This window comes from Cetorhinus maximus, chromosome 6 (assembly GCF_964194155.1).
Source record: "Cetorhinus maximus chromosome 6, sCetMax3.hap1.1, whole genome shotgun sequence".
Taxonomy (NCBI): domain Eukaryota; kingdom Metazoa; phylum Chordata; class Chondrichthyes; order Lamniformes; family Cetorhinidae; genus Cetorhinus; species Cetorhinus maximus.
Window position 1 is genome coordinate 128,053,954 of NC_135884.1, and position 12,898 is coordinate 128,066,851.

The following is a 12,898-nucleotide window of genomic DNA, read 5'->3' on the forward strand; positions in this document are numbered from 1 at the left end:
TACAGAGTTGAAAAAGAGTCACAAGGCAATTACTAATTAGTAATGCTATTTAACCCATCTTAGCTCACCCACGCAGAGGAATCTAGTTTCCTGTCATTCAACATCCTCTTAATCTCCAAAACTTTTGTCTCAACTCCTCCATCTGAAATTTCATTCTGAGTGTTGACCACTGTATTGAAAACAGCTTCCTGACATAACTTCTAAACTTGTCTAAAATGAATGGAACCTGTGCCCTTTTATCCAACCACCCTGGTTTAGCTTTGTGTATTGTGCTTGGTTTAATCTTTTCTAAACTGTTCACTCTCATATATCTCTCTGTGAATCTCCATCTCGGTCCTTTCAAGGCTGAAGAATCCAGACTTCTCCAGTCAATACTGGAATTATGGAATAAAAAGTTAATCAAATTATGTGTATAAAGCAATACTTGTCTTTATCCTAGCAGTTATGGAATGTACTAAAATGAATGACTCCTTTTAAAATGACGCATTTATGTAAAATGTTATGATATGTTGAGTCCAGGTTGTGTCCAGATGTTAAAACATTTTCTTTCATCACATTCAGAAAAAAGGCAACATTAAAATCAAAAATCTAGATTTACAGAAGCCTGTTCCATTTAGCCCAACCAATCCATTTCTGCTCCATTTAAGTGTCCTCCTGTACTACCCCATCAAACTGTATCAGCGTTACCCTCTATTCCCTTCTCCCACTTATGCTTGTCAAGATTCCCTTTGAATATATCTATACTATTCGTTTCAACCACTTCCTGTAGTAGTACTTTCCACATTCTAACTGCTCTCTGGGTAGTTTCTTTTGAATTTCCGGTTTGATTTTTTGGTGATTATTGTAGTAATAGGGTCTGGTACGTAAAGAGTTAAAGTGGGATTGAGTACAGTACCACCTACACAATGATGTAAGCGAGCACATGGCCCAGAGCTAGGGTCAGTCTAGAGATAAGTAGTGATGTGTAAAGGCCTAGTATGGAGTCCTCTCCCTACCTGTATCCTCTACTGTAAATATGTATATAGTTACATACTGTTAATAAAGACTTACTGTTAACTAGTCCAAGATTACGAATACTGCTTCATGGTGTCCGGAGCAGGATCTTTTACAGACACAGCGATAGGATTATTCAATGATCGAATATTGATGGCTTCAAGTTTTGTTCTCCTCCACAAATGAAACATTTTCTCTATCAAAACCTTTCATAATTTTAAAGACCTCTATTTGATCTATTTGTATATTTGCACTCCCAGATCCCTTACCCTATTTGGATGGTTGATTTCCAAATAAGTAGCCTCCTTATTTTTCTTACCAAAATGCAATACCTTGTACTTATCGATGTTGAAATTCATTTTCAATTTTATGCCCATTCTACAAGTTTATTAACATTTTCTTAGAATTTGTCACATTCCTGGTCAGTATTGACCATATCCCTGATTAGGTGTCCCACACAAACTTGGAAATTTTATTTTTGATTCTAAAGTCGAAATCATTAATAAAAACTGTGAACAATTACATTCCCATTGCTGATCTTTGTGGGAGCCCACTTTCTACCATTCTGAGTAGCTACCCTTTTACCCATGTACCCTGTTTCCTGTATTGCAGCCAGTTATCCATTCTGCTGCTTGTCATTACTCTGCACGCTCTGACCATATTCATTAGTCTATTATATGACATCTTAACAAAGGCACTTTTGGAAATGAAGAGAACTCACATCTACTCCAGTACTTTTGTCTATTCTCTCTGTTACCACTTCAAAGAATTCAACGTGGTTGATTGGTTGGTCAATCTTTTGAAATCCATGCCGACCACTCATTATATTTTTGGTTTCTAGATTTTTTTTTTAAATTTCCCTTTATTAGGGGTTCTGTTATTTTTCCTCCCACTGATGCGAACCTCACTAGATTGTTTTTCCCCAGACATCGATCTAGTTTAAAGCGTTTGCCACCTCCCTATTAACCCTCTCTGCTAGGACAGTGATCCCAATCTGTTTCAGGCAGAATCCAACACATTGGTACAGTTCCTTCCTAATATCATTGTCCCATGAAAAGAAACCCCTCTTTCTCACACCAGCCCTTTAGCCACGTGTTAAAATGCTTGACCTGTCTGTTGTCTCTTGGCTAATCTGCACTTGATCTGGCAATCATGCTGGGATTATTGCCCTGGAGGCCCTGTTTTCTTAATTTAGTTCCTAATTCTTGATACTGCCTCAACAGGACATCCTTCCTGTTCCGACCAATATTGTTTGTTCTGACATAGACTATGATAACTGAATTTTCTCCCTTTCTTTTCAACTCCACTCTAGCTGCCTTGTTCTTCCTTCTAACCTTTAATGAAAACTACATCTTCAGACTGTGCTATCAAAAATAGAGCATGCCCCACATATTTTGACTTGAAAATTGTAAAAAACCATACTACCCTGACTTGTGCATGGAATGGCTGGATGCTCATTTACAGGCATACCAGCAAATCATCAGGCAGGCTTTCGGCATCCAAGGGGTTGTTTCACTGCTATTTTCAATTGCCGGATGCCACGTAAACAGGGAAGCAGGTAGTTGAAAATCACCCACAATAACCATGAGCATTCAATTATATTTCCTGGAATATAATCAGATGACAATGGAGACCAAAACTCTATTTTACATGAAGAGATCTGAGTCCTCTATGGCACATTCTTATTCTGAGTCTGTTTGAGAGTTGTAAGGCTGTGGAAATTCACTTTCAAGGTTTGGGGATGGAGCAGAAATTATGACAATAATTAAGCTTAGGGATATGGGAACAATGCAAATTGATATGATTAGGACTATTTATTACATGGGCCAAAAAGCCAAAAAACCCTCACCCCAGCTGTTTCCACAGCTACAACTAGTAAAAAATGTTAAGTACTTATTTATTTTGCTGCCTCCAAGATCATCCAGTCTGCTGCTTCAACAAGACTAATTCACCTAACCCTCCAATGACCTAGCCCTGAACCTGTCTCTTTCTCTCCGATTTCACCCTATGTCTTCTCCAATCTCACTTCATCCACGAGCCACTTCTCACTCCCTTCACCCCATTAGACTGCTGGCCACCTAACTTCCCTTCCTGGTCTTCATGCTAGCTGACATTGTAAACAGCTCCCTTTCCTCAGGCACTGTATCCCTCCCTTCCAAAACTTTGATCATCACTTACCTCCTCAAAAAACCCATCCTCAATTCCTTTGTCTGAGCAAATCCCACGCAATCACAACTTCTCATTGGCCCTAAGATTCTTCAACCCCCCCAGATACACCTCTAAGATCCATGTCTATCTATTCTGGAACTCCCAGTTTAAATCTGTCCATTCGGGCTGCTGCCTTTCCAAATCATGGCCTGAACCAAAGTTGCGGCTGACCTTCCCTGTGACGATGAGAGCAATGCATTAGCCCTCTTTGACATTCTCCAAGGCCTCAGTGGGACTGTCCTTACTTGGTCCTTCTATTATATATCTGATCAGAGCATTTCTACCAATGGTTTTCCTTCCTGGTCCTACATTGTTACCTCCCATTCAGCCAAATGTGTCTGCACCGGCTCTCTGAGCATTTTAACTTAGTGCCTATCTCCTGCCTTTTCCCCATAACCCTGCACATTGTTTCTATTTAAATAACCATCCAATACCCTCTTAACTGCCTCAGTTGAACCTGCCTCCACCACACCTCCAGCAATTGCATTCCAAACCTTAACTACTCGCTGTGTGATAAAGTTTTTTCTCATCTCGCATTTGCTTCTTTTACAAAACACTTTAAAACTGTGCCGTCTGGTTCGCGATCCATTTACGAGTGGGAACAGTTTCTTCCTATCTACTCTGTCCAGACCCCTTATGATTTTGAAAACTCCTATCAAGTCTCCTCTTAGCCTTCTCCTCTCCAAGGAAAACAGTCCCAACTTCTCCATTCTCTTCTCCAGCAATGGTCCAAAGTTGAACTGAACTGTTCACAATCTCAACATCAATTAAAATCCAACTGTGTTAGAAACTGCCCATGAGATTTAAGACATAGCCTAAATACATTTCTTATTTCTTTCATGCAGCAAAAGAAATTCATGTTGCAAAATACTTGCTCCATAGATTTGCTTTATTTTCCTAGTGCAAGAAATCCTGGTAATAGGAACAACCCAGAGCTGTACTGAATGTAAGGCGTTAGAAGCAATATCATCACCTAAGAACATAAGACTGTGGTGTTAAGGTATAATTTCCTTTGTAAATGGCCCACCCATGTAAATAGGTCTTAAACATATTTGGATTGATTTTGCACAGTGAACTAATACATATATCTTTCAGTAAATACAGTTCCCTACCTGGACCAAAGCCCACTGGGGGGAAATATCTCCTGGATAAACGCCGTCTGGTAGATATATAGGCAGATAACATGGCCCGCAGTGAAAAATGCCACCATAACACAGATTGTATTAAATCCAACAGGGCTCATTGGAAAGTGACAGGCCCACCATGTGTTAATTCCAATGAAAAGCAGATAATAAACTCCAGAGAAAGCAGATGGAACTGTAATTCCTGCAAGTAGAAAACAATATTTGTGTCAGTATTACACATAGCACATTAACCAATATAAATATGCAGCAACACATTTGTTTTAATGTCATTTACCTTCAACATTTTTCTTAAGTTTTATTGTCTTGTTCCCACTGAGTAGCCAATAACCACTACAAAACTTTCCTTTAGCTGATGGAGCAAGTATGTATATTTTAAACATCTCAACAGTTTAAAACGCCTGTACAATCTCTCTAAAGAGCAGTGGAGTTTACAGGACAGGAGAGCAGGTATTAATTTACTTCTGTAGTGACATGCTCAACATTAGAACCATTCGACCAAAGTTGCTAAGACTAATCATACAAACTGGAAAGCAGACTGAAATACTGTAACTGATTCTGTGCCAATATACCTCACAGCACACTTTAAAAATGAAAAAGATCTTTTTGTTGTTATTCGTTTGTGAAATGTGGTTGTTGTTGAAAAGGCCAGCATTCATTGCTGATCCCTAACTACCCTTGGGAAGGTGGTGGTGAGCAGCTTTCTTTTTTTTATTTATTCATGGGATGTGGCCTTCCCTGGCTGGGCCAGAATTTATTGCCCATCCCTAGTTGCCCTTGAGAAGGTGGTGAACCTTCTTGAACTTCAGTCCATGTAGTGTAGGTACACCCACAGTGCTGTTAGGAAGGGGGTTCCAGGATTTTGACTCAGCCACAGTGAAGGAACAGCGATATATTTCCATGTCAGGATGGTGAGTGACTTGAAGGGGAAATTCCAGGTGGTGGTGTTCCCATCTATCTGCTGCTTCCCTTGTCATTGATGGCAGTGGTCATGGGTTTGGAAGGCATTTTGTAGATGGTACATACTGCTGCTTCTGTGCGTGGGTGGTGGAGGGAGTGAATGTTTGTGGATGTGGTGCCAATCAAGCGGGCTGCTTTGTCCTGGATGATGTCAAGCTTCTTGAGTGTTGCGGGAGCTGCACTCATCCAGGCAAGTGGGAAGTATTCCATCACATTCCTGACTTGTGCCTTGTGGATGGTGGACAGGCTTTGGGGAGTCAGGGGGTGAGTTAGTCGTCACACGATTCCTAGCCCCTGACCTGCTCTTGTAGCCACAGTATTTAATATGGCTAGTACAGTTCAGCTTCTGGTCAATTGTAACCCCCAGGATGTTGATAGCGGGGGATTCAGTGATGGTAATGCCTTTGATTGTCATGGGACGATGGTTGGATTCTCTCTTGTTGGATTCTCTCTTGTTCTTGAACCACTGGAGCCAGTGTGCTGTAGATACACCACAGTGTAATTAAGGTAGGGCATTCTGAGGTTTTGACTCAGTGACAGGGAAGGAACGGTAATATAGTTCCAAGTCAAGATGTTGTGCGTGACTTGGAGAGGAACTTGCAACTGGTGGTGTTCCCAAGCATCTGCTGCTCTTATTCTTCTAGTTGGTAGAGTTTGTATGTTTGGAAAGTATTGTTAAAGGAGTCCTGACACATTGCTGCAGTGCATCTTATAAATGGTACACACTGCTCTGTGGCGGAGGGAATTAAGATGGTGGATGGGCAACCAAATGGGCTGCTTTGTCCTGGATGGTGAGAGCTTCTTGCGTGTCATTGGAGCTGCACCCATCCAGTCAAGTGGTGGCGAATTCCATCACGTTCCTAACTTGTGCCACGCACTTTGTACCTTGCACCTGTGAAAATGCTTTGTGGAGTCTGAAGGCGAGTTATTCACCACAGAATATCCAGCTTCTGACCTGCTCTGATAGCCACAGTAATTATATGGCTGGTCCAGTTACGTTTGTGGCTAACAGTGAACCCCAGGATATTGACGGTGGGGGAATTCAACAGTAATAATCCTGTTAAATGTCAAGGGGAGGTGCTCAACCTCGGTTTTGTTGGTGATGGTCATTGGCCGGCATTGTGAGCTGCAAATGCAATTGTCATGACAAAACTAATCAGTCACTCTTAAAAACTTACCAGCTAAAGCCAAAAACAGAATTGCCACAACTTTCCCTGTAGCTTCCAGAAGTCTCTGAGCTGTTGCCCGTAGCCGAGCCAGTGTAGCTGTACGGGCTTGTCTCTGCCTTTCTTGTTCAGCTGTATCTTCTTCATCCTCTGTTGCATCTTCCAGCTCCACACCTTCCTCATCGTCATCCTGCGAACATGCAAATGCACAGGTTCATTTGGGAATTGGGTTAGAAGAATCCAAATATAAATTTTGACAAGCCAACTGCCAGCTCAGCTAAGTCTATCGTGTATTGCAAGACAAAACCCACAAAAAGAATTAACCACATCATTTTTAACTTTAGTGCTATTGAGAAGCTGGTATAACAATAGTACAAACATATACCACTGAGGTTTGTCACTGGTTACCACAATAAATTAGATAAGATTTTTTTCAAGAAGTCAGAAGCTGTTCCCATATAATGCACAACAAATTATTTTGGGATTAAAATGGAGCTGTGTAATTCTAATGCTAGAAAGTCTAACTGCTGTTAGTGTGATACAGTTTACAGTTTAAAACCAGTTTACAGCTCTTGTTTTATATATTTCTTACTAATTCCTTTTGCTTCATTTACAGATAAGTATAATATACAAATTGTGGAATAAAAATTATACAAACTTTTAATTGTTTTCAAAAGGCTTTCAAAAAATAGTCTTAATCTGCAGTATCTGATTGGCAGCCTGTCCCATGTGGTTAGGGTGGCAATTTCTTTAGTAAGCCGAGTTGTCAACCATAAAAAAAGCACATTTCTGGGAGCTGTCGGGCAATGCATACAGAAAATGGTAGCCAGCTACGCATTTGACTCGCTTCAGCTTATAACGGTGGCTCTGAAAAGCCTGCTAACACATTTTAAACACCAAAAATTCAACTGATTAGAAAAATATAATCTTGTGGTAAATGCTGTTATTTTGGCACCTTTCTTACATTATATACCCTATCATTGGTTTCTCATGATAGAAAAAGTTCAAGATGATATCCAAAAGGATTTTCAAAAAGTAAACAAATTAATTTCATTGGTTTGCCTTCCTTTTCTCTAATTGCTTTATAACACACACACGATCTCATATCCTTCCTTATAGTTACTCAGGTGCTATGCTATGGATATGTATTCTATTTCCACACCCTACCAATGAAAGATTTTGAAAAAGATTAAAAACGCTGCGAGTAACTTCTGACTAGTTCTAGAGAGTAAATTAATTTTATGTTCCTTATTAACAGCTACAGATAGCAAGTGACAATTTCCACTTGATTACCAAATTTATATCAATAAACCTCTGCAAGTAATATGGGGGAAGAACCTCGTCACCATTACTGTTCATGTTTATCACATTTGTTTTTATAGAGACATCAAGAAACAGAAATGCATAAGATTTAAGCAACTTATCTTAAATTTGTTAATACCTCTCCTGCCACCAAAAGACGTTGCTTGAAGAAACATTTAAATTCAGAAATTTCATTCAGAATCTTCTTTCAAACTTCAATGATGCTACCATCTTTCCAGAACATGCTACTATTTATGTGAACAATCGCCTTATGCATATAATTGCAAATAACTGTAGCCTGTTAGGTTTTTCCCACACACCAATATTGTTACTTATACTCAGCTAGATCAGAAGCATGATTTTTTTAAAAACAGTCTCCTCAGCTCTCTTGCATTTAATTTTTTTCTATTAACCTATCATATAGTCTGCCACTTTGTGTTGGTTACAAACGTGCTGGTCATGAATCAAAAATCCTCTCTCTTGTTTGTTACCTTATTTATATCAAATCCAAGTTTCCTATTTTATTGCCAATGTGGAAATCCATGTGGATGGATTAAATCTAATGGCTCCAGTTTCATTACTGGCTCACAGTAGACCAGTTGCATGGTTGCACTTTTAATGAGCGATTATAAATATATTTAATACTCACAAAACTGCAGTGCAATCAGATACCTAAGCTCATGCGACATATGAACAAGGAGCAGGAGTAGGCTATTCGACTCATCGAGCCTGCTCCCCCATTTAATAAGATTATGGCTGATCTGGTAGTAACCTCAAATCTGCATCCCACCTACCCCTGATATATTCTCACCCCCATGCTTACCAAGAATCTATCCATCGCTGCCTTAAAAATATTCAAAGACTCTGTTTCCATTGTCTTTTCAGGAAGAGAGTTCCAAAGACTCACAACCCTCAAAAAAATTTGTCTCGTCTCCTTTTTAAATGGGCGACCCCTTATTTTTAAATAGTGACTTCTAGTTCTAGATTCTCCCATTAGAGGAAACATCCTCTCCACATCCATCCTGTCAACACCCCTCAGGATCTTATATGTTTCAGTCAAATCGCCTCTTACTCTTCTAAACACCAAACCTAGCCTGTCCAACCTTTCCTCATAAGGTAACTTGCCCATTCCAGGTATTAGTCTGGTAAACCTTCTCTGAACTGCTTCCAACACATTTACATCCTTCCTTAAATGCTGTACACAGTACTCCAGATCCTTACTTGGAAATATATCACCATTCCTTCACTGTCGCTGGGTCAAAATCCTGGAACTCCCTCCCTAACAGCGCTGTGGGTGTACCTACACCACATGGACAGCAGCGGTTCAAGGAGGCAGCTCACCACCACCTTCTCAAGAGCAACTAGGGATGGACAATAAATGCTGGCCCAGCAAGCAAAGCCCACATCCCACGAATGAGTAAAAAGAAAATAAAGTACTCCAGATGTGGTCTCACTAGCGCTCTGTACAACTGAAGCATAACCCCCCTTACTTTTGTATTCAATTCCCTGCACAATAAGTTATAACATTCTATTAGCTTCCCAAATTACTTGCTGTACCTGTATACTAGCCTTTTGCGATTCATGCACTAATGCACCCAGCTCCTTCTGCACCTCAGAGCTCTGCAACCTCTCACCATTTAGATAATATGCTTCTCTTTTATTCTTCCTGCCAAACAATTATGGGAATGCAGCTTGTTGAACAGTGACTGCATATTCCATGAGTAAGGCAGTTGAAAGAAATGCTTTTAGTTGTTTGTTGAATGCATTCTATAGATTTTTACTGATGCTAGCACCAAAATTGAAAAAGAAACATAACAAATAACTCGCCTGATTTGATTTTTTTTTTTAGACACTCATCATAGATATCCGGTATCATATTACGGATCAATGCCCACTCCCTTGAGCAATCCAATACTTGATTTGATTAAATCATTGATTGAAGTTAAATAAAATTGCTTCTTTGCCTTCTGTCTTCACTATATCTGTTTCCCAGTTAAACTACATTTTCATCAACACCATAAGCAAAGACTAACAATTGAGCACAATAAGCCACTTACTTTTTTCCACCAAAAAGATAACCCTGCACACAAGGAAATTATTTTCCTTTGTTAAAAGTACTTTTTTTTTTGTTTTGACACACTTCATCAGAGCTTTTCCTGTGGCTGGGTCCAGATTCTGAAACTCCTTCCAACACTATGGGTCTACCATCACCACAGGACTGCAGTGATTCAAGAGGGCAGCTCACCACCACCCTCTCACGTACAATTAAGGATGGGCAATAGATGCTAGTCAGGTCAGTTGCATCCACATCCCATGAACAAATATAACAGTCACAGAGATTGTGCACCAACATCAGTTCAGTGTGTAACGGATCTATACAAACTGGAAGCCCTCAGCTCAATCCACAGTTCGTGTTGACTTGCTTGATCTCAACTGGTATAGCAACCAGCTTCAGTATCCTGGGTGTAGGGAGGGGAAACTCACTCCCAGTTGCTATCCAGTTACCCTTTCTGGGAAGTGCACATGTGTAAACAAGTGAGAAAAGAACCAGGTCAGACGGTGATGTTTCATGATCGAGTGAATCTAGGTGACAGTCTGTTCAATTTAGACATGGCTGCTGGTGGAATTTAAATTCAATTAATAAAATCTGGAATTAAAAGCTGGTGAAAAGCAGAGTCCATTGTGAAGACCCATCCACCATGTTGTGGGATAGATTTTAACCAGGTCTAGCAACTGAAAACTGGGCCATCAGCAGCAGCAGCAGATGAATTGTATACAATCACAATCTGTAACCTCATGGCCCAGCATATCCCCCGCTCTACCATTACCATCAAACCGGGAATCAGCCCTGGTTCAATGAAGAATACAGGAGAGCGTGCATGGTGCTGCACCTGGCATACCTAAAAATGTGGTGTCGACATGGTGAAGCTATAACACACGACTACTTGCGTGCCAAACAGCAAAAGCAGCAAGTAATATACAGAGCTAAGCAATCCCACAACCAATGGATCAGATTTAAGCTCTGCAGTCCTGCCACATCCAACCGTGAATGGTGGTGGACAATTAAACAATTCACTGGAAGAGGTGGCTCCACAAATATCCCCATCCTCAATGATGGGGAGAGCCCAGCAATTCAGTGCAAAAGAGAAGGCTGAAGTGTTTGCAACCATCTTCACCAGAAGTGCTGAGTGGATGATCCATCTCGGCCTCCTGTTGAAGTCTCCAGCATCACAGATGCTAGTCTTCAGCCAATTCGATTCACTCCACGTGATATCAAGAAATGGTTGAGAGCACTAGCTGCTGCAAAGGCTATGGGCCCTGACAATTTTACAACAATAGTACTGAAGACTTGTGCTCTAGAAGGGCAGCAGATGCATGGGTACACTACCACCTGCAAGTTCCCCTCACCAAAGCCACTCACCATCCTGACTTGGAAATATATCGTCGTTCCTTCACTGTCGCTGAGTCAAAATCCTGGACCCCCCCCACAACAACACTGTGGGTGTACCTACACCACATGGACTGCAGCGGTTCAAGTCACCACCACCTTCTCAAGGGCAATTAGGGATGGGTAATAAATGTTGACCTAGGCAGCGATGCCCATATCCCATGACAAAATTTTAAAAACTCAATAAGAACAATAGTAACAAGAGTGCAATTCCTACCTGTGTAAATACATTGCTGCATAAGTCAGGACCATAGGCAGAGCTAACAAAGTAAAAATCCTAAACAAAAACAGAAACAGAAATACCTGGAAAAACTCAGCAGGTCTGGCAGCATCGGCGGAGAAGAGCACAACTGATATTTCGAGTCCTCATGACCCTTCAACAGAACTAAGTAAAAATGGGAAAGGGGTGAAATATAAGCTGGTTTAAGTGGGGTGGGGTGGGGTTTAGGACAAGCAGTCAGTAATAGGTGGAGATAACCAAAAGATGTCACGGACAAAAGAACAAAGAGGTGTTGAAGGTGGTGATATTATCTAAAGGAATGTGCTAATTAAGAGTAGAGAACAGGACAGGCAAGATACAGATAGCCCTAGTGGGGGTGGGGTGAAATAATACTAAAAGGGCATAAAAGGTAGAGATAAACAATGGGTGGATATACATTTAAAATAATGGAAATAGGTGGGAAAAGAAAAATTTATATAAATTATTGGAAAAAACAAAAAGGAGGGGGAAGAAACGGAAAGGGGGTGGGGATGGAGGAGAGAGTTCAAGATCTAAAATTGTTGAACTCAATATTCAGTCCGGAAGGCTGTAAAGTGCCTAGTCGGAAGATGAGGTGCTGTTCCTCCAGTTTGCGTTGAGCTTCACTGGAACAATGCAGCAGGCCAAGGACGGACATGTGGGCATGAGAGCAGGGTGGAGTGTTGAAATGGTAAGTGGCAGGGAGGTCTGGGTAATGCTTGCAGACAGACCGAAGGTGTTCTAAAAAGCAGTCACCCAGTCTGCGTTTGGTGTCTCCAATGTAGAGGAAACCGCATTGGGAGCAACGAATGCAGTAGACTAAGTTGAGGGAAGTGCAAGTGAAATGCTGCTTCACTTGAAAGGAGTATTTGGGCCCTTGGACGGTGAGGAGAGAGGAAGTGAAGGGGCAGGTGTTGCATCTTCTGCGTTTGCATGGGAACGTGCCGTGGGAGGGGGTTGAGGAGTAGGGGGTGATGGAGGAGTGGACCAGGGTGTCACGGAGAGAACGATCCCTATGGAATGCCGCTGGGGGGGTGAAGGGAAGATGTGTTTGGTGGTGGCATCATGCTGGAGTTAGTGGAAATGGCGGAGGATGATCCTTTGAATGTGGAGGCTGGTGGTGTGATAAGTGAGGACAAGGGGGACCCTATCATGTTTCTGGGAGGGAGGAGAAGGCATGAGGGCAGATGCGCGGGAGATGGGCCGGACACAGTTGAGGGCCCTGTCAACTACCGTAAAAATCCTTTTGCTGGGGTCATATTTTACTGATTATCAAATAGGTGTTTGTTAAAATAAAATATACTCTTTGCAGAAAATTATACATGTAAATTGTTTTACTTTAAATCTTGTGGTTAAGCTGCTGTTTTGTCCCAGGACAGCATAACAGTTATTTTAAGATGTTACTGACCTCCATAAAGTAAAAATGTTCTGCAGCGCCCCA

The 12,898-nt window shown here is 41.2% G+C and overlaps 1 protein-coding gene across 5 annotated transcripts in view; it reads right to left on the minus strand.

The window, feature by feature from the left end:
• Positions 1 to 12,898, minus strand: part of piezo1 (piezo type mechanosensitive ion channel component 1 (Er blood group)) — a 372,144-nt gene that overhangs the window by 177,900 nt on the left and 181,346 nt on the right. For all 5 annotated transcript variants that reach the window (XM_078544496.1, XM_078544493.1, XM_078544495.1 and 2 more), the window contains 2 exons: positions 6,482 to 6,659; positions 4,314 to 4,527 (listed from right to left, as the gene is read on the minus strand). In XM_078544496.1, coding sequence (XP_078400622.1) covers positions 4,314 to 4,527; positions 6,482 to 6,659 — 392 coding nt within the window. The remainder of the gene's footprint in view (positions 1 to 4,313; positions 4,528 to 6,481; positions 6,660 to 12,898) is intronic.